We start from the raw sequence: 24,897 nt of genomic DNA, 5'->3' as shown, positions 1-24,897 counted from the left end.
ATCAGCACTTTAAATCAGCTATTTGAAAATATCTACAAACTCATAGAGCTTTGTAGATTATTGTTTTAAAGGGGGCGGGGGGGATCGAGAAGAGATTACCTGGTACCACAGCACCTCAAAGGCCCTTAAAACTAAGCTCCAGACTTCCCAAAACAAACTGGTCAGGCTCCTACTTGGCCTCACCCCCCTCAACCCTGCCCACTTTGACAGGCTGGAATGGCTTCGACGACAGAGTACAGCATCGTGCAATAGGTCTGGTCCACAAGATTCGATACACCACCAAGATACCCATGTACCTTATACTTCCTTAATGTTAACGAAGTCCACACCCACAACACCAGAGGAAGTGCAACGAACCATGTTCGGCACAAACAAGGGACTAAATTAATTTCGCTCCTATGCCACCAAAATGTGGAACGCCCTACCAACAGTCATTAAGACCCATTAAGATCCCTTGACTCCTTCAAACCCGCTCTCAAAGGGCACCTACGGACGGCTGCAATTCGAAACCGCCCACCCCTTTTCCCCCTCACTGTAGGCTATATGTTTCTTTTCCCTTTTTACCTCCCTTATGATGAATTCATGTTCTGTTGTTTGACTATATAGAAGTGTCTATTTGTACGTCTCTAAATGTTTTGATGAATTGAACAAGGTGGACCCTCTTGTAAACAAGTGTAATGCTTAATTGGGTCGTCCACTCACAGTTAACAGTCTTTGTATTGAGTTTGTGCTTGAAATGTACTGTAATTCTGCAAACTGTTAATAAATATTTCAATCAATCAAATCAAACCAGGCTTTCCACAGAAAGATACATACCTGTATTTACAACTAAGCAACTTTACAGAAAAGCAACCCCAGAATCGCTTATAATAAGCGGACATGGCAACACTTGCGGAACTGAATGAATGAGGTTCAGAATCAGGCATTACGTCCGGATGGGTTCCTTTCAAAATAAAGTCGTTCGTTACATTCTGGTTGCACTGCGGCGTCGCTGGCCGACAAAGTGTGAAAGTACTGCTTTTGTCACGAAGCGTTGTACACTAGTTCTTGCAGGCGAGTGACGGGATGTAATAATATAACACATTATATTGTTATATCGGTATTATGCTATATTTTTGGTTTTATTTGCCAGGCAATACCGGATACAGAAACCAATATCGTCGACGACTTGACGGCCTATGGCGAATACGCGCTGCTGACGTCACTACTTGAAGACCTCACATGCTGTGACGTCAGAAGTCACTCGCCTAAAACAACCACGCCTTTCATTCCAAACAGTGTGGCTATTGTAGGAGTGCCACTACTGCAGACTGCACTTCTGACTGAAGCCACATGTACACTTTACCACTGTGTCTGTGTGCCACGTTATACTAGTAAATGGCATCTGGAAGTTATCATGATAATTATTTCACAAAATATTATGCACAGTGTCTTTCTTTGTAGGCTGTACGCTGTAGCATGTGTGTGTGTGTCCTCAAATAATTTGGGGACACACACTTGACACTACAACAGCTATAACAATCAAACTAGTGGTTTTATGATTCATGTTATAACATGAATAACATGAATTTTAACAGTTTTTAATATTTAATATCATATTGTCTATGTCCCTTAAACTTATTTATAATTATTTGAGCCTAAATCACCACTCTGATATAACCAGTCCATGGCATTTCTTTTTTGCTTCTGAAGCCGTTTTAGCTGCAGTACCACAATGTCCTGCAGGTGGTGGGGGTGCTGCCGATATGCAACTTATTTAATATTTGAATCTATATAATACTGATGCCAGATAAACCCAGACTGAAGAGAGGAAGGAATTATACAAAGTAGGGTGACATTGATGACAACAATTACGACCAAATCAGTTGAGCTGTTCCTGAGAGCAATTTCCATAAAAGCCCCTGAGAAATCCTGATTGTTCAAAATGCAAGTTTGTGGGGATAGAAAATATACAGGAACTCAAAAAACACCAAAGAAACTGACATTTTGACATTCTTACCTTATATAGGTTGTTATAATGGTATGGTCACATATGAACCCCTATAAGGGGTCAATAAAAGGCCAATAAAAAAACTATATACTGAAATTTCCAACTCCAAACCCCTGGCTGCTGGACTATGACTTGACTTCACAGGATTAATCAGTCATCTCCACAAACATTCAGACAGAACCGAATGATCCCAAGATTTAATACGTACAGTACACATAACAGTGAATGTGTTCATGTTGTGAATTCAATTAAGAAAAAAGGAGAGGAGAGAGGGGAGGGGAGGGGAGGGGAGGGGAGGGGAGGGGGAGGGGAGATTGTGATTACATCTACAAAGCTGAAACACTAGAAGTACAAAGTCTGGGTAGTGGTGACGCCATCACGTCCCTCTCCTCTCCACCACACAGGCACGCAGGCAGGAAGGCAGGCTCCTCTACAGCTCCTTTTTGACCGCTTCAGAAGAGAGAAAACACAATTTATTTCACTTTAACATTTATCACATGTCAGTGTTTCAAATCCTTAATTCACATTGTTGAAGCAGATATACTCACAGAAGTCATATGTGCGCTTTGGGCAAACCTGTGAATGGAGAACAGGATTCACTACACACCTTCAAAACATATTCTACAGTATATGCACATGCAGTACGTCACTGTGTGTTCACTTACAGGAGAACAGGTGGAGACTGCCATCCAGACTTCGCATTGCAAGTGGAGTCTGTCCCTGTCGTAGACGTAGTCTGCCGGGACCAGCTCTGCACTCCACAGGACAGAGAAACGAACCCGGTGGGAAACGCCGTTCTCCAGCACCGTCACCTCAGGGACAACAGGACACCTGGGGAGAAGAAGGCCCAACACGTCAATATATGTACTTGCCTAGGCTGTACTTAAGTGTTCAAAAGTATAAATTACAAAGTAGTACATTTTCCTTTTAATATCAATCTATAAGCTATAATCCTGTCCCAACATGTATATAGCCTACATTTTGGCCTTGAATAGTTTCATAGATGCCCCTGCTCGCAATTTTCCTCACCCCTCACACATTAAAATGCAGGTAGAATGGTAAGCTTCATTCAAATGCGGGTATTTGAGTAGCTCCAAACCTTTATTTTTTTTAACGAATCGTCTATTATGAATAGTGTCCTGCATGGTAGCCTACTCCTCACATGCGCTGATGCGCACCGTTTGTCACCCTGGAGCTGCCGTTCAAGGCCCAGACCAGGGTTCTGTATGAACGGCAGCTCGAAGGTGACAAACAGTGAGGATTATGACGATTTGTGGAGAAAAAAAAGTTCTGAGCTACTAAAATACCAGGGTTAGAAATAAAAACAACTAGCTCTCTACCAATCGGCTGCATTTGACTGTGGGACAAATGAAGAACATTGGGGACATCTGTGAAACAATTCAAGGCCAAATATGTATCTGATTGATTGATTGATTGAAATATGTATTAACAGTTTACAGAATTACAGTAGGCCTGCATTTCAAGCACAAACGCAATACAAAGACTGTTAACTGTGAGTGGACGGCCCAATTAAGCATTACACTTGTTTACAAGAGGGTCCACCTTGTTCAATAAACATTTAGAGACTACAAATAGACACTTCTATATACCGGTAGTCAAAGAACAGAACAGGAATTCATCATAGAGGTAAACACACACACACACACACACACACACACACACACACACACACACAGAGAGAGAGAGAGAGAGAGGCATAGAGGCATAGACCTACTTGTCTCGAATGAATGAGGTTCGTGCGGCGGCCGTCTGGTCGTATCCCCAGCACGAGCACGATTCCAGCACGAGCACGTGTCCAGTTTGAGTCAGGTCCACTGGCACTGCGATTTCGACGTACACGACAGAGCCCCTGATTACCGCCAAGTCCAGTTGCTTTCTGTTCAACAGTTCACTGAAGCCGGGGTCTCGGAATGTCCTTAAGATTGGCTTGATTAGCCCACGGGGTGGAGCTGTTGGCCAGCCAATAACACAAGACAACATGCATAAGCTGTTGTACACCAAATGCAGTATTTATGTTTACATTTATGCAGTTGCTTCTACATTCTACATTTCTTTGTACAGTAGCGTATAGTCCTGCTGTTCAGAAACTGTACTGAACAGATATGTGATATCCGTATCATGATAAATATGAGAGGTTGTCTAATATGAACTATGGCTTAAATTTGGTTACTGAATAAACAAACCTGTTGTGTTGTTGACAGGATCAACAGCTGTTATGAATGCCATGAAGAGGACAGCTGAAACCACCGTGGGATGCATGCTGCACATCACACACAAACCTGTTGAAAATTTATGAAAGAATTAAAGATAATAAAAAAGAAAGCTGTAGTCTGACTGAGGAATTGTAATATCACAGGTTCACTGCTAAATGTATTTCCAAAGATATCTTACAGTTACAGCACACAAATGACCAATTAAAAACTTTTAGGCCACAATGCTCTTACCGTGACTCTCCTCCTCCACGTTAAGGCAGATACTGGAGGACTTCTGCAAGTTGTGAGACTTAAAAGAGAAGTTTCAGTGACGAATAGGCACGTAAGAGTCTGTGAGACCATGTGAGACGCGGCACGTCATCTACAGTACACCGTTGCAAGCATGTAGCTTTTTACCGGGTACTGGGCTGGCTCAGGAATTTCACCATCAAGGCCTTGCTTTGATTTATTGTACGCCTACAACATTGTGTTTTCATAGATTTCATTTAGTTTGACAGCTTTATCATCGGTGTTGTGCCAATTCATGTTTTTAGTTTTAGTTTATTTCAGACATTTTAAAACACTTACATCCTCACTACTTTGTAAACTTGACCTTTGGCTCTGTAGTTCGGTTTGGCTCCCTTTTCCCTCGGCACCAAAACTCCAAAAATAGTTGATCAGCTTTTTTGTTCTTGCTTAATGTAAGTCGCTCTGGATTAAGAGCGTCTGCTAAATGCCTAAATTGTAAATTGTAATCAACAAGCTCACAACACAAAAACTAACTTGGGGTTAGTAACTAGATGTACAAATGGTACCCTCTCTCTCTCTCTCTCTCTCTCTCTGACCGACACTTCACTCGCAACAAATTGTCATTTACATCCAGGTAAAAATAGAATTAGCATCATAACCTTTTTACGTTTATGGATACATTGTTCAATTCCCCAAGGATCTGTTAGCAAACAGACATGGATGCACATGGATGAGGTCACTCTTTCCCCCAACCATGGTTATATTCCTGGGGTTAAGGAGGTACAACGAAGCGCCATGCCCGCTCCAGCCAGTGGGCTAGAGTGACGGGGGTATTATTGCTTATGTGAGTACATTGGTACCCATACTGTAGGACAGAGGTTTACTTTGTACCTGTAAGGGTAGGCCTACTAGTTTGCAGAAACAGGGATAGACTTTGGCACATTAAAGCTTTGCATATTGTATACATATAAAATCTGTTTTCACAGGGTTAGAAGAGTAAAAGGATTTGATTCCTTCCATTATGCTCTTAAATTACTTTTAATGTCTTTTCATGCTTATTATGTAAAACACCTTTTTGAATTTGCCCTATGAAACTGTCTTTCAGTAACCAAGTAATGCCAATGTCAAGCGATGACATACCATTGCATGTGAATAGGCCTACTATGCATGTGGATTCTAAGTGAATACTATGTGAATTAGTAGTGTCCTAATTTCTCATGGACCTGAAAGCTGATACAATATGCAAACACATGGCCACAAATTGCACATACACATTGTTACAGTCTGTTGTGCAGAGAAATCTAATGCCAAGGTCACCGTTGTTTTCTCGATTTCTACTGTTCCCAGAACCAGGAATGTCACACTGCCGACCACAAGCCACTGCTAGCCCTAGATGCTCTGAACAGAAAGTGACAGAGAGCTGCATTTCACACAATAGAAACAGGATTTGCAATATCCTGATTGCTATCCTCAATCACACTTCCCAGTATGTATTTTTTTGTATGATACTTGCAGCATATATGAAGAGCTGTTCACAATGATGTTGTGGACAGCTATATACTTAGTTGACCAGAGTCCCCTAATAGGGTCGCTAGTATTTCTCCCATGCAAAACCAAATCTCTTCGCCACAAATAGCTGATCTATAAGCTCACAAGGCGTAGCGCTGCGACGTGCTGTGAACATGTAGATCTGCTGTTTCCGCGGAACGTTCGCCACATAATAGGGATGCTGGGGTTCATGTGGTTAACACCTATACGAGTGACACATTGAGTAAGATTCTTTTATACAGCGTGTCATTTCTGAAGCCCTTTCGCCAGTTCTGCCCTCTCCCAGAGACACTGGCACTGCCCAGAGACACTGGCACACGAAGAAAGGCAGCAGTATATTATGAGAAGCGGAAGAAGATGAGAGGTGGACATTTCATTGCAACCAACTTTACTCGTCACTCGGTTACCAGGGACCCTGAGCCGATGAAGAAATGTGATGCAGGAAGACAATGTGTCCCGTTATGTGGTAATGACAACATATTCAGAAGAAGACCGTGAGGCTCAGAAGACAGAAGGATTCATTTAAACCTCAGAGAGGGGGGAGCGCACAGGGCCTCTCGACTTTCAGAGACCAGCCGAAAAAGGATATCTTTCCAAATGTTTTGAGCCAGTCTGCGGCGCGCTCTGGACTCACAGTGGCAAAAGGCTTGCGCGTCAAACCTGCTTTTTGGGGTCCTGTTGCGAGTCAACATTATCATTTGTCATTGTTTTTGAAGACAAAGAGTCTGGCTCCGGTGTGACAGCAGGTCGAGGCGATGCCATCGGCTCTGACGTGGCTGCGCGCCTTCGTCTGCCTGAGCGCGTGCATCTGCGCCTCCCTGGCGGTGCCACCCCAGCATCGTGGCTGGCTGCGTCTGTGGGAGGAAGGGGCGGGCTGCGGCAAGTGCAACCTCAAGCTCTGCCCCCGGGCGCCCGGCGGCTGCCCGGCGGGACGGGTGCGGGACGACTGTGGATGCTGCGAGCAGTGTGCCAACGTAGAGGGGCAGCAGTGTGACCCCGACGGGGCTCAGAAGTTCTACGGGCGCTGTGGACTGGGTCTCAGCTGCCAGAGGAAGACAACTGTGATGGTAAATATCAAAGTGTTAATACGTACATTATTTCGTTTATTCTAAGCCTTCCGACAATGTGATCTGTTGCTCATGTGTTTGCTCTGGTATGTACAAAATAGCCTGAGGCAAAGTGGTGTCGACTCCTTTGTCCAGACCTTTACCACAATTCAAAGGTTTCTACATTCCAGCTGTTGCCCAGCCCAGTTTAATTACTCCTCCTTTGTGTGAATTCTTGTTTTGGGCCTAATCTCTTCTTAATATGACCTTTCCTTACATTTTGCACAAAAATATAGTTTTGAGGACATGTAGAGCAAGGGTTCCTAAATCTTTTAGTGCCACGACCCCCCAAAATAATCAAACAATTTGAACTGGGGACCTCCCCATCCTGACCACCACTTGGAATTATAGGCATTACATTTAGTTTGACTTGATTGGTTCAACAGATAATTATTGTAAAAGAGAGGAGCACAGAGAGGCAGAGATGACACAGGGGAGGTGGAGGCCGAGGCCTTGCTGGCTATCTTGCTATGCTAGTTGTTGAATGCTCTTGATATTCCTCAATACATATTGTTTGTACATTTCCCTGAGTGGAAATATAGCCTACATGTTCCATAACACAACGCAGAGAGCTCAGAGGGGCAAGAGCAAGGCCGAGCCGGAGCCCACGTGTGTGTGTCGGGACGAAGGCCCGGTGTGTGGTTCTGACGGGTGGACCTACCCCAACGTGTGTCAGCTGAGAGAGGCCGCCAGCCGGAGTAAGACCATACTCAGACTGACTGGACAAGGACCATGCTATTCAGGTGCATCTGCTCATTTTTTATTATGTTCATGTCATATTTATTTCTAGGCAGTTTCTAGGGTAGAGAACATCATGCAGGGATTGAACCAGGAACGTTATTTGTAATTAAGTGCATAATTACACTACCAACGTGAACCATACGCGGGGGTGCAATTGGCAGGGAGAGGAATATAATAAAAAATGTAACAAATATAGCAAAAATGTCAGATCTACATGGTTGTATATCGGCTATTTCTGCCATTTCCCCTTCTTTTTCTTTACCATTTCACAACAGAGGGGAGGCCACAGCCAAGGACTGTGTGAATATTTGCGGGTCCGTCTTGTCATGGAAAAGTTAGCGAACCCCGGCACTGGTTAGTTTCCAGTTGTTCCAGCGTCAGTATGTTCTTTCGTACTTATCCTCCGTTGCTCTTTCCTTTCTCTTACCATCAGCTCCGCGCATCCTCAGAGTGCCCAGAGATGTGTCCAACTTCACGGGCAACGACGTGGCGTTTGGGTGTGAAGTCTCAGGCTACCCGCTGCCAACTCTCAGCTGGAAGAGGAAGGGCAGTGACCACTTCCTGCCAGGGGACGATCCTCACATCTCTGTCCAGGTTCCATGATGTCACCAGTCAGTGTCGGGACTCTCAGATGGGTCTAAAACCAGTGTCTCTCAAAGTGTGGGCTTCGGCCCGGGGACCACCAGGGCAGGGGTCCTTGAGGGGGTTTCCAGGAGGTCACCTGCAACATTAGGAACAGTTTAAACACTTTTTAAGCCCCATTAAATGTTTTGGCTATTCGAAAAAACCTGAATTACAAGCTCACAACATGAGTTACGTTTTTTTCTTTTTTGATTGATTGATTGATTTTGCAGAAGAAAGCACAGGAAAGTACAGTTCAATACAAGGTCTACTAAGAGGATTTAAGCCCAACAAAGCCTATAGATCGTTTCCATTGGGGTCCTTCATACTCGAAAATATATATTATGAGTTTGATAATGTTTTGCAAACAAGAATTGGGACGCTGGGGTTCATGTCATGTGGTTAAATGAACTATACGTGTGTCCCTGTCAGCTCCGTGGTGGTCCTGAGCGCTACACCATGTCCAGCTGGCTTCAGATCCAGAACCTCCAACTGTCTCACGCCGGCATCTACTCCTGCATCTCCCACAATGCCCTGGGAGGGACGTCCGCATCCGCACGACTCACAGTCATGAGACGGGGTGAGTGGCGTATGAACGACTTGTACGTTCCTGTGCACTAAAATAATTTGTCTGCTTTATTTCTAGTCTAATTATGGTGTTAAACTATGTACTTCTAGCATGTGCCATTGCTACTTTTACTTAAACCACTTAAACCCAATTTACTTAGTTGACCAGCGTTCTCCTTCTCCATGGGATCAATACATGGCCCCTTCCTTATTCACCAAATCTCTTCGCCCAAATGAGCCGGACAGGCTTCAGGCGTGCCTTGTGCAGGAGACTTGGCTCAGGGGTAGAGTGGCTGCTTGGCTACCCGGAAGGTTCCGAGTTTGATGCCGGGCTCCCCGAGTTAGCTTAGTGTCGAAGTGTCCTTGAGCAAGACGCAGAAGCCCTAATTGCTCCCGGTGAGCAGGTTGGTGCGTTGCATGGCAATGCACAATCTCTCTCTCGCCTTGGATAAAGGGCGCTATATAAACGCACCATTTACCATTTTATTTTCCATTTCGACCGGAACCCGTTTGATTTGGCGTTTGATGCGACCGCATGCCCTTGCTGACGTCGACCCCGAGTGAGGTTCAAACACACAACCTTCCACATGAAAGGTCTATGTTCTAACCGCTCCATTATGGCGGCTATAGAGCATCGCAGTCCCGCCCCTTTCATGATGACGAGTGGCCCGGAAGGGAATTTTCTATAGTTTCAGAAAGTATTTAGTCAGGGCTTTGTCCTGTAAGCCTCGGACAAAGCCAACTCGGATGGTGACAAATCAAGACAATAAACTAAATGTTTTGGGCTGAACAAATAATTAGAAACCAAAAAAAAGTGTTGTACCCTGCCCTTTTTTTCTTCTAATTATTTGTTCGGCCCAAAACAATGTGTTTATTGTCATGGGCCGTCACCATCCTGGCTTAAATACTTTGTGAAACGTCTATGGGAAAAACAATCAAAGACAATTATCTTCCGGGCCGCTCGTCGGGGACGGGACTGCAATGCATGTGGATAAAAGTAATAAGTAGCAGCACTTCTTCTTCCACCACTGGTATATTTGTCAATACAATGTCTTTCCCACTACATTAACACAGCTATAAATAGACAGCCTCAACTCAACAACACAAACCTCCTCATCTCCGTTACCAGTGAGCACAGTGGTGCTGACGAAGACGGAGGAAGAGGAGAACTTTGACCTCTGGCTGGAAGGCAGTGATGATGATGATGATGATGAAGGTGGTGATGATGGCTCTGGAGACTACCTGGAATAAATAGAGTAAATATCAGAGAAGACACCTCAGACACGGTGAAGTTAGTCAGATTTAATGACTGGAAAATGATTGTCTCTCATATTTATACATCATTGCTGCCTGTCGGAGACTCGGAGCAGAAACCTCTTACTTTTTGTGTTTTTTCATACCGTAAATTAAAGCCCTATACTCATCATATACTACAGCGTCACTGTATACGTTTCTTTTCTCTTTTTACCTCCTTTATGATGAATTCCTGTTCTGCTGGAAGCAGCGAGAGAGGCGTTTTGAGCTTGCAGATGTGCAATGTTTGCCATTTTTGAACTTGAATCCTGAAAATCTTTGGAAATACGAGGTTTCCACCCGACAGAGACGATATAATGCTTATTGTTTCCTTTAATTATATCCATTTTATTTCTATGTAAAGCATTTTCTTAGCCGGGTGTTATAGGGCGACCAGACAGATGAGTGGTAGGCCTACCCAGGGGTCATCGCCATGTTGGCTTGTGATGGACATTTTTGTTAACAGTCTATTTTTGCCACGGACATACACCCGCACACTGTCTTCAAATGCAGTGAACCGACTTTTAATAGGGAAACAGCAAGGTTTTCATGCGGCCTTCATCAGGCTAAATTTATGGCTAACCATAAAGATAGCCTGATGAAGGCTGCATAGGCCGAAACCTTGCTTTTTATTGCCACGGTCATACAAAATGAGTGGACAATAATATTACCAGAAACATAAATAGATAGCCCCGAATGACCATAACAAGTCTGTAACTCTGAGTGTTCAAATGGAACCAAACGAACCCTTATACGGGTCCGTTTGGTTCCATTTGAACACTCTCAGAGTTAAGAGGGTTTTTGCAAATAAATCATTTGAGAACCACGTCGTCCACTAGTACTAGTTGGACTCCTACTGTGCCATAGTGTCATAATAAATAATTGCCATACATCTCTCATTCTACTGCTCTGCCACCAAAATGTGGAATATGCCCTCTGTTAAGCATCCGTTAAAGGTTTCTTTCAAAATTGGCCTGAAGAAAAAAAAAATCTATCAGGAGACCAAAATAAGGGGAGGTAAATGTAATTTTCCAATCTCTTTTATACACACAGTAGTGTTTGAATTTGTTAATTTTGTATGCTATACCCTATTGTTGATTAATTATAGGCTTTTTTGTGTTATCCTTTTAGTTTGAATGTCTTACTGTACCACCAAACGTGCTGTTTGCATTTCTGACCAATGAAGTATTAAAATCAATCAAAATATATACTGTACTTATTCGTGCCAGCTTACATTTTGTACTATCAGTTTGAAAAAAAGCACCCAGGTGTTTTCTTTTGAAATAATAGTTGTATATGTTTTAGAATAAAAAGAATGCATTCAAACAATGAATACTAACACAGACAAGTTGTAGTGGCTAATTAATACCATGAACAATAAAAACTTAAAAGGCCACTAAAGGCAGGCGAATCTTACGCAGTTGGTATGGGAATAAGACCATTGTCCAGTCAGGCAGCAACATTTGATGAGGTTTTGCTTCTCCAGACAGACATACAGTACAAGATGTCAAAGTGCTCTCCCTAACCTGCTGGTAAAAAACCATGGACCTTCCAGGTGCTCACTGACTACCTGTGTGCTCACTTAATTAAATAGACTCAGCTGTGCCCCCAGAACTGCCCATCACCTTCAAAACAAAAGCATTAGCTGCAACAGAAATAATGGCTGTAAACAAACCAATTAAGCAAAGCAAATTAAACTAAAAATAAGAAATGCATTAACTATATAACAGAAATACTGAATTAGCACAAATACTTAATAGCTCCCACATTCCGGCCCCTAATTGTGAGAATCACAATTACAATATTTAAACATGTAAGGGAGCTATTTTTCTATCCATGTACTTCTGTCTCCTTCTCTGTAGCCACTGAAAATAAGCAGATGTAGAGAATACAGGATAGAAAGAGAAAATAGATGGAGATTGTGGTCTTATTCTGTGGCCTCCTGCAGGCAGATCTTTGTCACAGGTCTCTCCAGAACGCTGGTTTTGGTTTGGATGCAACAGAGCAGATGGGTCTTCTGGAGTCGGATTTGCTGCTCACCCACTCGACCCATCTTCCAGGAGCTGAAGCGTCGGCAATGGTAATATCTCCTGGGGAGAAGTTTCTTTTTTGGAGGTGCCCATCTCTGTCTTTCCTGCATCACAAGTAAGTATTCAGCCGTCCAGATCCACAACAGTTCTGCGATATACTGTACTTGCTTCCATTTTCTTTTGATGTACAAGTCACTCTTTTCAAAGAGTCCTGCAGGGGAAAGTTGGGGTTTCCTTTCAGCAGGAGAATATAGTTTGGGGTGGGGGCCTCAAGGTCATGGGGGTCGTCAGATGCTTTTGTGGGGGTTCTGCGCAACATGTGGTTCTTCCCAGCGTGTCCTCCATCACTGAAGATGTCCTCCTCCAGTATGGGGTCTAATATGTACAGTGGACTGTTCTTGGAGATGATATTTGAACCATGTTTGAGGGAGGCAATTTCATTCTTGAACCTGTGTTTCTGCACAAAATGCATGCTTGCCTTCTCTGCTTCATCACAATCTTCTGGAGTGAAATGTTTTCCAGACAGTGTGCATTTGAAGCTGTGGTGATTCTGTTCCAATACTTTTGATTCCAGCATCATTGTCACTTTTGGTGTGCATCCAAGTCATGCAGCTTTATGTTCTTCAAATAGTGCCATTTGTCCACTTCATCCTGTCGTGGAATGTTCACTCTTGACACTGGCATAGCCTTTTGGGTTAAAACACTCAAACTGTGAGCTTTCGTCAAGTGAGTGACTGGTTTGTTGGCAGAATAAACAGCATTCTATGGGACTTTTGTCTCCCCCTTTCACTGCAGTGACACTGGTGGCAAAGGTGCCCTGATTCCTCTGCCTTGGTTGACTGACAGTGGGGGGTGGCCTGTTGTAGCTGCATGGTATTCTTTGGATCATGACTATTTCAAAACAGTGGGTCAGAGACAATTCTAACTTATTTTTCAACAAATTTCACAAGGTCAATAAAAAGTGCTCTGCAACCACGTTGCTCCTGTAAATCACATGCAACACTCCTCCATTTCTCCCTCATCTTATAAGGAAGCTTCATAACAATATTTCTGAGGTTCGATGGCATGTCCAACTCATTCATGTGCATGATTTGCTGTGTTAAATTTGAGCATTCCCTCAGGAAAAGTGAAAAGGATTGCAGTGCTTTGACATCTTCTCCTTTAACCAGAGGCCAGTTATCAACTCTGTCCATATAAGCAGAAGCAATTTTGTATTCATTTCCAAAATGTTCAGAAAGCAAGGATTTGGCCCTTTGGTAGCCTTGAACAGAGGGTAGGGTGCCGACAACTTTTCACCAGGTCTCTTGGTTGCCCCCTGGTGTACTGTTCTAAAAAGTGTAAACAATCACTTGCATTGTCAGTTTTGACCTCAACACAATTTTAAAAAGATCTGATGAAGGAATGATACTGAAGGGGATGTTTCTCACTGGTAGGGAAGATGCTAGATTTTGCTGTACCAACATATTAGTAATTTCAGTTTGGCGTTGCAATGCATAATGCTCACAATGTCATTTTGGGTGCAATTGTTAGATGTCATGTTCGAGGTGGATGCCTGTCCTGTTTGTGCTTCCAACTCATGTTTCCTTTTTAATGCATTAATGCGCTCCACAAGTGCTGCCTTGTCAGCCTCCGCCTTTAGCCTGGCGGATGCAGTAGAAGAGGACGTCTTAGATACATTAGAGTGTGTTTTTTCCCTTGGACATGACATGTTGGAGGCACTGTCCTCCGGATTTATATCATCAATAACCCTTTGCTTAGTTTGAATCTCAACATCATCAATGTCAACATTGTCATGCATTTCAACACCATTTTCAACCTCATTTTCATTTGTTTCAACACCAGTTTAATTTGTTTCAGACTCATTTTCAACATTATTTTCATTTGATACCACATGAGGGTGCCCGCAGCAGCAGACAACCAATCCTTCACCGCTTCAGTGAAATGACAAAACCTTGTCATTGTTGTATTGAAATGTGTACTTTGCCTTTTAACCTCCTCCTCAGGCAAATCCAGATTCATGAATGACTCATGCATGTCCATAGCCTCCTCATAACACTTGATGAATTGACACAACTGAGCTTGCACAGAATTCACATTGGCAGTAGATGTCATCAAGACACAGATTTGTTCAAGGTGCTGTTTGGCATGTTTTATTTTTGCAGACCTCTTCTCTTGACATGTATGTAAAATGACAACCCTTTTTCAGTAAACTTAATGGCCCGTGTTGCAGAGCGCTCTGGCTGAGAAACATTCTCCACACATGAAACATTTGTGTCACCCACAGGAGGCACTGTCTCGTTTGTACCATCTTGATCCATTTTGTCTGATTTAGCTCTCACAGGCAATGTCTCTCTCAAAGTCCAAACTTCCAATAATCATTTGCATGTAGTGAATTAATAATTCTGTCACTCCAAATAAGTTTGCCTTTTTCCAATAAAGCTGACAGATTCTTAAAGTTCACATACCAATGCTGTTGTGGAGTAGTTTTGTGGGGGCGTCCATAAAGCCAGGGGCTTCTCCGTTCTCCGACCGTGTCCAGGGTTGATCAAAGGCAGTTCAAAGCTTCAAAGTGACAAGTGCATTGTGCGGGTGTGGCTCCATTGATTGATCTGTTTGAAAGTGCAAGTGCATCCACTCCAACTCCAAACATCCAAAAGGTGCAAAAAACTTCAATCCAACAATAAAAGTTTCCGCTTCAATAAGGAAGGTTCTTTACTTTATGTAGTGGCTAATTAATACCGTGAACAATAAAAACTTAAAAGGCCACTAAAGGCACCGGGCAGCGAATCTTACGCAGTTGGTATGGGAATAAGACCATTGTCCAGTCAGGCAGCAACATTTGATGAGGTTTTATTTTGCTTCTCGAGACAGACATACAGTACAAGATGTCAAAGTGCTCTCCCTAACCTGCTGGTAAAAAAACCATGGACCTTCCCGGTGCTCACTGACTACCTGTGTGCACTGCTCACTTAATTAAATAGACTCAGCTGTGCCCCCAGAACTGCCCATCACCTTCAAAACAAAAGCATTAGCTGCAACAGAAATAATGGTTATGGCTGTAAACAAACCAATTAAGCAAATGCATTAAATAACAGAAATACTGAATTAGCACAGATACTTAATAGCTCCCACACAAGTTATAAACTACATCTCCCACTCCTTGAGTGAAGTTGAATGTAGTTTCACAAGTATGACACAAGTGGGCGCCACATCCCAGTCATTGAGATGAACATATCACCAGAAATCCAAGTCCCCTGCTGTTCCAGACAGTAGGCTACATTTACTTTACTATGAACTCGTGATGTAGTTAATAAAGTACATTTCTGTATCTGTATGAGTAGATGGATTTGTTTGAGACATATATTTATTCCACTCCACTACATTTCAAAGACAACAGAGGAAAAAAAGTACATTAACCACCTCATTCAAATATAGTGAAGATTTCTGGGAAATATTTGAATTTTGTTTTAAGTCTATACATTTCGATACTTTCACTTGAAGTTGAGTAACATCTTGGAGCTGTATAGGCTATTAAATACTATGTACTGAGGTTCAGACGCACACACACACACACACACACACACACACACACACACACTTCATCTCTCTAGCTGAGTGCCATTTAATCCCCCTTATCCCCCCGCCCCGATTCCCTGCTGGATACCACGGCTCCTCCCGATTGGCTGGTAACTTTCCTCCCAGGTCTTAGTCTCTGCTGATTGGAGATTAGAGACGGCCTGACATGTCGTCTTAAATCACCTTCTCTGTCTCCTTCGTGTCCCCATGCAGATCCATCCCCTCTACCTCGCTCTCCTTTTCAATGTTCATCACCAGTTCTCTCTTGGAACCTTTTACTTTCCCTTTCCTTTGAACTTGACCCATTGATACTACCTGAGGACGATTCTACAAAATGTATTTTAAATCCCAACAGTTTTCTGAAATACTCATAGGCCTACATGTTATATGTCAGTGGTGCTCAAACCTTTTTCATGGCAAGGTCAAGGACCCTCAAAATAATGTATTTGGCCGCATGCGCCCATCTCAAAACATTTAGGGCTCTATTTTTGTCCATGCTAAACCCCTTATACCTCAACTGCCCCCGCTGACACCCTTAGATCTCCATATATGGAGCTGACCTGTTCTGACATGCTATATGTTGATCTGACCTCATCAAACCCTGTACACTCAAGACACTGCCCCCCCGCTGCCACCATTATATATTATTATTATATAAAATACGTCACCGGATTTCTCCTCTCATGCACTATCGAGTTGCTTACCGAGCACATGAGGGGTTCTTCCGGGTTCGAACAGAGTGCATTCTGGGATTGGTTATGGGCCATACGTGAACGCGCTGGGCCGTTCATAGCATAGCGCGCGTTCGCGTATATGGACCAGCGTTCACGTATGGAGCTTAGTGTGCGTTCACGTATGGCCCATATAGTGCCACGCATAGTGCCACGGCCTATGGCGCAATACCACTTCCGGCCACCATGTGCATTTTGCTTCAATATTTACTCTCGGTGGCGGGGCCTTGGCTGCCACCCGTAGATCTCCATATATGGAGTTGACCTGTTCTGACATTCCATAATGTTGATCTGACCTCATCAAACCCTGTACACTCAAGACACATGCACTCCATATATATGGCCAGTACATAATTAATTCCATAAGTCGATCTGACCCCCCCCCCCCCCCCCCAAATACCAAAGCGCCAGCACTCGCCCAGCAGTCTGCTGTCACCCAGGCGGATGCGTGGCTTCTCGCCCTCAGAGCGTATACTGGTATTGTATTAACATATACCATACATTACAGATTGTATAAGTCAGTGGTTCCCAAACCTTTCAGGCCGAGAGCCAAGAGAGAGTTTAGAGTCGTTCGCCCCGGCACCCAAACTAGTGAAAATAGCAGATGAGAAAACGGGAACAAGTTGGACAACAAGCCCCCTAAGTAACAGCCTTGGGTTGCGTATAGGGGTGGGTAGTATAGACGGGTAGTGTTTACCCTTGTTGCCGGTGCTTTTGGGGAGCTGGAAAGAGTCTCACTAATTGTGTTGCACATTAAGGTTCTCCTATGCCGTGTTGCGAGCTTGTAGATCGGGTCATTTTCACTATACTTCTTAATAATTATTCGGCCTATTGTTTATTTATAGTATAGTATAATAGTATAATTTCTTCTCGGCCATATACAGAATGGACACAATTACATTTTATTCATGAAGACTTTAAGGTTTATTTAGTGATTCTGACAGGGCAGGCGAAGGGAAAGGGAAGCTATAGTGAGGACATGAGGCGGCTGTGGAGCCAGGATGATGTCACCAGGGGCGTTTTTTTTAGTTTTTTTTCATCCTTGCCTGCTGGTGTGTAGGCTTCCTTTCCTCTGCTAATTACCTTGTACAAACTAGAATCTGATATGGCGGATATGAGGCCCAAATAGAATTATTGTGGGCTAACAAAGAGATATTGAGATTCGGGGAATGAGGCAGCTAGGACTGCAAGTGAGATAGAATGAACGAAACGCTCTCGTGCGCGCGAGCACACCACGCACACGCACACACACACACACACACACACACACACACACACACACACACACACACACACACACACACACACACACACACACACACACACACACACACACACACACACACACACACACACACACACAGAACCACTTGTCCTGCCCCTCCATTCCCTCAGATAGGCTAATGTTATTACTCTGGTAATTATGCTCATTAGAGGCAGCAGCTGTGGAGAGCTTGTTGTTCAAACTCCACCCCGACCGAGCCTCTCCTTCACTCAGCGTCTCTCTTTATATCCCCACACATCTCATTTAGAGACATTATTGTGCTCATCTTTGTGTATGCTATGTATAGACAACTCGCATGTTTCACATCGTCGGGGGAAAAAACAGAACCAGAGCCCCCGTCACATATCTAATTTCCTCTGGGTTTTTGAACCCGTTGCTGCGTCCGTCCACTCTGCAGATGAGGCCTGCTTGTTTGCACTATCACGCGGCCATGGCCTTTGAACACACACACACAGTAGAATCCTCAGTGTTGAAGACGTTATGATTCGGCGCCCGGATGGATGGCGCTGTGGTAAACCAAACGTATTTGCCCACCACCACGGAAGTCGTGCAGGGTTCGAAATCCAGTGCATCCGGCTTTGCCGAGCGTTTATAGGGGCGTCTCCTTCCACTATGTGTGCGGGGGAGGGTAGCGTTTATACGGGTGTCTCCTTCCACTATGTGTGCGGGGGAGGGTAGCGTTTATACGGGCGTCTCCCTCCACTATGTGTGCGGGGGAGAGTAGCGTTTATACGGGCGTCTCCCTCCACTATGTGTGCGGGGGAGAGTCGCGTTTATACGGGGAGGCTGGTGTCTCTGCACGTATTACGGTATTCCTAAAGGCTGGGGGTGGCGGTATACCTCCTCAGACAGCAGGGAGTGCTGGGCGAGAGGAGTACGTATAGAGCACAAAGGCTCTCTCTCCTCCCGGTGGGGGCTCCTCGCTGGCAGGTGACACAGCAATATGTGTGGGGATGAATTAACTGCAGGCATAATGACTATGTTGAGGAGAAACATTGGTAAAAAGGGGTAAAAAAAGAATCACACCTGTGCGAACGGCTAGCGGTGCAACTATACTTTGGTGCCTTTGTGACCCATCCAACTATACTTTGGTAGAGGTGACCCCTCCTTCCTGGCCTGTGTGTGTGTGTGTGTGTGTGTGTGGGGGGGGGGGGGGGGGGTTGTGCTACAAACCATTCCATGCTCAGACAGACAGATCTGCACACAAAGCCCTTCATTGTGAGCGCTTAGCACCGCTCAAAAACACAGAGAGAGTTAAGTGCAGTTTTTTTGTGACAAGATGTGTTTTGTCTTCAGTATACATTTGATTGGACAGCGACATACTTTACCTCTCTCACTTGACCCCTCCTCCCATTTATTCCAAATGTCATATTTACACTTCATTAAACTGCTTCTTATGACATTAAGTCAAAGAATATTTCCTTATTTGTACTTGAAATTTATGTGAAAATGACTCCTACTTTATTGTGCGCGTATAACTGTACACTTCAAACGCAAACACGACAGCCACAGTCATGCAGGGCCCCTTCGTGTTCTTTTTACATGAGGCGCCATCTTCCGCTTTTCGAGATTGCCTTTTTGTTTTATTGTTTAGAGAGGAGAGCGGGCGGACAGCGGGACGACCTGTAGGCCTATACCCTACACCAGCTAAGCCCCCACATCAGGCGTTAAATGTCACGCCACAGCCCCGCTTTTTGTTTATTGGCTGACGCGGTCCCCACTCTGCCCTTCTGCCGGGTCCTGGAAGCCATTGTTAAGGAGCTGGTTGTTAATGCTGTGGAGTGGACCAGATGGGGTTCCATCTCCCACAGGTCCGAGCCAGGGCCGCTGTTTACCATCACGCACTGGGCTGTGGATAACAGGTGAGCCTGCATGGGCGCCCGCCGGCCCAGCAGACCAATCAGAAAGGAGCAGATGTCTGCGGGGCCCTCGCTGGCTCTATAAACCTTTATTTGGCATTTGGGGACAGTGTGGCACATGCCCAAATAGAAGAGGAGAGGGGGAGTGTGCTTTGATAATAATGACCAGTGGTGGGAAGTACATTTAGTCAAGTAGCATGTACTTAAGTACAATTTTGAGGTATTTGTACTGTACTTTACCTGGGTATTTTCAATTTCCAATACTTTTACTTCTATACACTACATCTCAGAGGCAAATATATTGTATTTTTACTCCACTACAATTATTTGAAAACTTTAGTTACTAGTCACTTTGTACAGTTTGATTACTATTACAAAACAAACGGTAACCATTTCAGTACTACAGCATATTTCGGCCATTTGAAAATAGCAGCTCACATTGAGCTTGTAGATCTGCTATTTAAATTTTGAAAACTTCAGCATGATGAGTTCTTTCTATTTTGGTACTTGAGAGGCCAATACTTTTGTACTTTTACTCAAGTAAATAAGTACGCTAAAGTAAAGAGTATTTCCACATTGCAGTAGTCCTATTGATACTTTTACCTTTAAGTAAAACACGCGAGTACTTTTTCCACCAGTGATAATGACAGCGTGTCAACATAAATCACTGTTCTTTCGAGTAGCAATATTGTTACTTATGGGATAATTACTACAGGCGGTCCACTCAAAGGTATACGGATCGGTATCGCCCTCCCCATTTTCTTCCTGAGTCCCATGTGTACTATAAAAGATTTTAAAGAGGAAACCTCAATTAAATCAAAGCACACGAAGACCTGTATACTGCGGAGGAGAAGGGCAGGCCATCTACCTATTTCATGCTCACCGCACAATATTTAGAGATGAACAAATCCGCCATGCCGGACAGAATGCACAAGCTAAGTTCCAAAAGAATGTGGATGCCATTCCTGGCAGTGCTCGACAATAGTTGAGTATGTCGTTCTTTAATGGACTCATAACTATCCCTGCTTCCTGTTGGTCGTCGACACCACCCATGTGTCTCTTTTTTGGGGTCTCTTTTTGTATGTATTGTTAAGCTTATTTTTCTGTCATTTGAAGTCTTGTATCGTCGTGTACCATTTGAAAAAAGAAAAAAAACAAAATTATAGAAAGGATTTCCAGGAAAGACCGCCTGCGTAAGAACTTCGTGTGACAAAATGTTTCCAGGCATTAGCAGAACAAACACTAGAGGACATTCCTTTCGCTTGTTTTTTAAGGGCAAGGCCATCCTGAACCGGCGCTAGACGAGGTATCGTGGCAACCAGGCAGCGTGCTAAAGCTGGCCCATGGTGGTGCACGCGGAGCGAGCGAGGGACGGGGAGGAGAGAGAGCCTTTTAAAGCTTTTGAATCAAACTACTCTAATGGATCACCTGTGTCCTGCATGGACGTGTGGATTAGCTGGGTGGGAACACCTGTTCCGCTCTGTCAACAACAGCGGATCGGGTTACCGGCGGCAACGCGCTCACCTGGCTTTGACGACTTCCTGCAATGTGACTGACCATAATGCTGCCTGCTGGGTCGTGTCACCTCGCGCTGCTCTCGGTGCACGACTAAGGCTATGTTGTTTATCTTTTAATCATGGGCTTTCGGCGCTTTATTGGCATTTCTCTCGGATTCACCTGGGATACGCGGTAAAATATATTTAACCACATGAACCTTAAAGGAGAAAATTCATGGACACTGGGCTCACTTACTTCCTGGACTACTTCTCAGTAAGACAGCCCTCCCCCTATCCACAAGGAGGAGCAGTGCACCCAAGCATTATGGGAATTGTAGTCCAGGAAGGAAGTGAGCCCAGTGATGACTGATGACATCAGAGTCATTGGGCTCACTGCTAAAATCTAAAATATCTAAAACCACATACTACACACATAAAGACCCCCATGAAAGTGTTCCAAATCTTCTAAACGCCATTAACATATATTGTTTTGCAAAAAGGGTGAAGTGTCCCTTTAAGGATACCGTCGCTGTCAGGCAAAACCCTCTCATCTCCTTATTGTAACTTTTTGTATAAATCAACTTCATCGTACTACAGCGCCACACACAAAGAAGCAGCAGATCCACAAGCTACAAATGGAACCAAATGGACCTTTGAGCTCGGCCATGTGGGGGTTCACAGCCAATGGATTGCAAACTGAGGAGTCCTTGAAATTAAAAAGCCTCTGCTCTAGAGTCCACGCCCAAACTGGCAGTCAAGGCAGAGCAACGAAACAAGCATCGCTTAGGTTTGCTCCTTGGTGGTGAGATCTAAACATATCTATTTTCTGCTACTCAGAAGAGCATGTCTGCATGTCTACCATTGGAAAAGAGTCAGGGACCTTGGAAAGGAGAGCAGAGAGGATACCAATTTGTCTTGTCAATGCTAAACAAGTTCTTGGCTATATTACCCCTTTCAGCGTAGTGTTCATTTCACATGGGTTACACTATAATCAGAGGTCAGATCGTAGCTTAAGTACTTAATAAACGCTATACTCGCTATAGTTAACAGGGATCCAGATCCCCTATATGGTGCTATACTTGTCCCCCCCCCCCCCCCCCCCGTCTCTACACCAAATCTCTTCACACAAAAACAGCCAATCTACAAGCTCACAACACGTTGCTGAATGTCGGGTTGCGGGACAGGGACACATATACACCACTTATCTCCTCCAGCTGGTATAGGCTCTAATCTGGAACATTGTGTGGGCATGAGTTGCCTCGTGGCTCGCAGCGAGGCCTCACCGCGGCCAGTCTGTATTCGCTGTCATCTCTATTATCCCCCGATGATGAAACGATTAGCTATAGCAACCGTTAGGCTAACCACAAAGCGAGCAGGGTGATGGATGGGCTCAGTGATAGACTTGGGCGGTTGGTTGGGGGGCTTTGTCCTGCTACATCTCTGACACCTTCTAGGCACGCACGCACGCACGCACACACACACACACACACACACACACACACGCACACACACGTGACGTCTCACACACACACACACACACACACACACACACACACACACACACACACACACACACACACACACACTATACTTATAACAACATAAACATTTTATGGCAGCATCAGAAATAGCTGAAGAATAGCCCAAAAAATATACATATCTTCACGCTTCTAGATCGGTTACGGTATTTCCTTTTTTTCCTATTTTTGTGATTGATTGATTGAATGTTTCATTGTTCAGAAATGTAAACGTGGTACAGTCAGACATAAAGGATACCACAGAAAACTAAGGCCGGCAGGGCTGTTGTGTCAGTGCATGACATCGGCTCATACATACAGCCATGTATAACTTTAACCCTAAAAGCCCTATAATAAAACCTGACCCGTAAATGCCCAATCCTACAGAACTCTAACCCAGCCTGATCTCTACCGGTATCTCTAATCCTACAGAACTCTAACCGAGCCTGATCTCTACCGGTATCTCTAATCCTACAGAACTCTAACCCAGCCTGATCTCTACCGGTATCTCTAATCCTACAGAACTCTAACCCAGCCTGATCTCTACCGGTATCTCTAATCCTACAGAACTCTAACCCAGCCTGATCTCTACCGGTATCTCTAATCCTACAGAACTCTAACCCAGCCTGATCTCTACCGGTATCTCTAATCCTACAGAACTCTAACCCAGCCTGATCTCTACCGGTATCTCTAATCCTACAGAACTCTAACCCAGCCTGATCTCTACCGGTATCTCTAATCCTACAGAACTCTAACCCAGCCTGATCTCTACCGGTATCTCTAATCCTACAGAACTCTAACCCAGCCTGATCTCTACCGGTATCTCTAAAAATATTTTGCAACCATCTCTCTTGTTGTGAGGATCAAGACATTGTCCCTCACAATTTGTTCAAATTCTACCATACTCGTGGGATATTTGGCCCTCAGAACTAGATAATACAAGTGCACGCACGCACGCGTACGCACGCACACGCACACACACCGCCCCCCCCAGCCAACCCCCTGATCCAACCCCGTTACCCCCACCAGCTGCCCCTGACCCCGTTGCCTCTGCTCGCCATGTGCTGGGAGTCAAAGGGGTCCCCCTCTATCAGTCATCGGCATGGCACCCCCCCCCCCCCCCCCCCCACTAAATCACAATCAATCGTGTGGCAGACAGAGATGGATTGGGGCGTTCTCGACCCTGTACCTCTGTCCCGTTCCAACGGGCTGCTGTCACTGATGGATAATAGAGCCGAGTCAACGGGTCCCATCAAGAAGTTATCTGTCCTCGTTGGGGACAACACTGCCCAACAGCATGTATGGGACGGAGGGGACGGGGACGCCTGCTTCTCCTTTGATGCCGTTTATAATGATCCACCCGTCGTTTTATTCTGCATCCATTCAGAGCGCCGTCGACTTTAATATATAGGAACGGCATCGGTCAGATCAATGGTCTGTTCATGTCTTTGTTACCTCACTTTACAGAAGTAATTATGATGTTTACTTCAGCATATCGTTGCTGTCTGGAGGAAACCAGTCCTAACTTTGATGCATTACTTTGTTTTCAAAATATAAGGTTTTCTTAATTTCCTGAAATTTTTATATTTTTCATTTCCTGAAAAATTAACATTTTGGAGTTAGGTGGTTTCTTCCCGAACAACAGAGATATGAAAGTTAACCACCATGACATCAATTATAATATTATATATTGGCAGTACCAAAACAACTAGTTTTTGTCTGAGCTTATCTATAGAATCCCTGCTGATGTCTCATCAAAATGGCATTAAAGTATTAAAGTATACGGATATTACCAGGCAAATTTAACACACATTCTGCTTGTGGGTGAATCGTTTATATACCGCAGCTTTGTGAAGAACTTGATGTACAAAAATTCTGCTTCCATGAGGCTCCACTTTCCAAATAGGTCTTGGCACTGTGCCTTGAGGAGGTCAGGTCACCATGTATGTCGGAGGATTAGCTGTCTAGTGCTTTGTGATTTACCTCCAACGGAAAGATTGCATCTTTCACATGCGAGCTGAGCTCACAACAACACGTGTCATTCATTGGCCCACATGTCAAAAGCACTATGATTG

General features: G+C 44.3%; 1 protein-coding gene across 1 annotated transcript; it reads left to right on the top strand.

Moving 5' to 3' along the window:
- Positions 1–6,755: 6,755 nt before the first annotated feature.
- LOC308329780 (kazal-type serine protease inhibitor domain-containing protein 1-like) lies at positions 6,756–10,286 on the top strand (the record flags this gene model as incomplete). Its single annotated transcript, XM_080784278.1, has 5 exons — positions 6,756–7,061; positions 7,675–7,849; positions 8,281–8,441; positions 8,901–9,048; positions 10,165–10,286. The coding sequence occupies 5 exons, from the start codon at positions 6,756–6,758 to the stop codon at positions 10,284–10,286; spliced, it is 912 nt and encodes a 303-aa protein (XP_080640404.1).
- Positions 10,287–24,897: the final 14,611 nt, after the last annotated feature.

Source organism: Protomyctophum bolini (genome assembly GCF_963924005.1).
Source record: "Protomyctophum bolini genome assembly, chromosome: 15".
NCBI lineage: Eukaryota > Metazoa > Chordata > Actinopteri > Myctophiformes > Myctophidae > Protomyctophum > Protomyctophum bolini.
The sequence above is the reverse complement of the archived record's forward strand: the minus strand, read 5'-3'. Positions and strand labels throughout refer to the sequence as shown.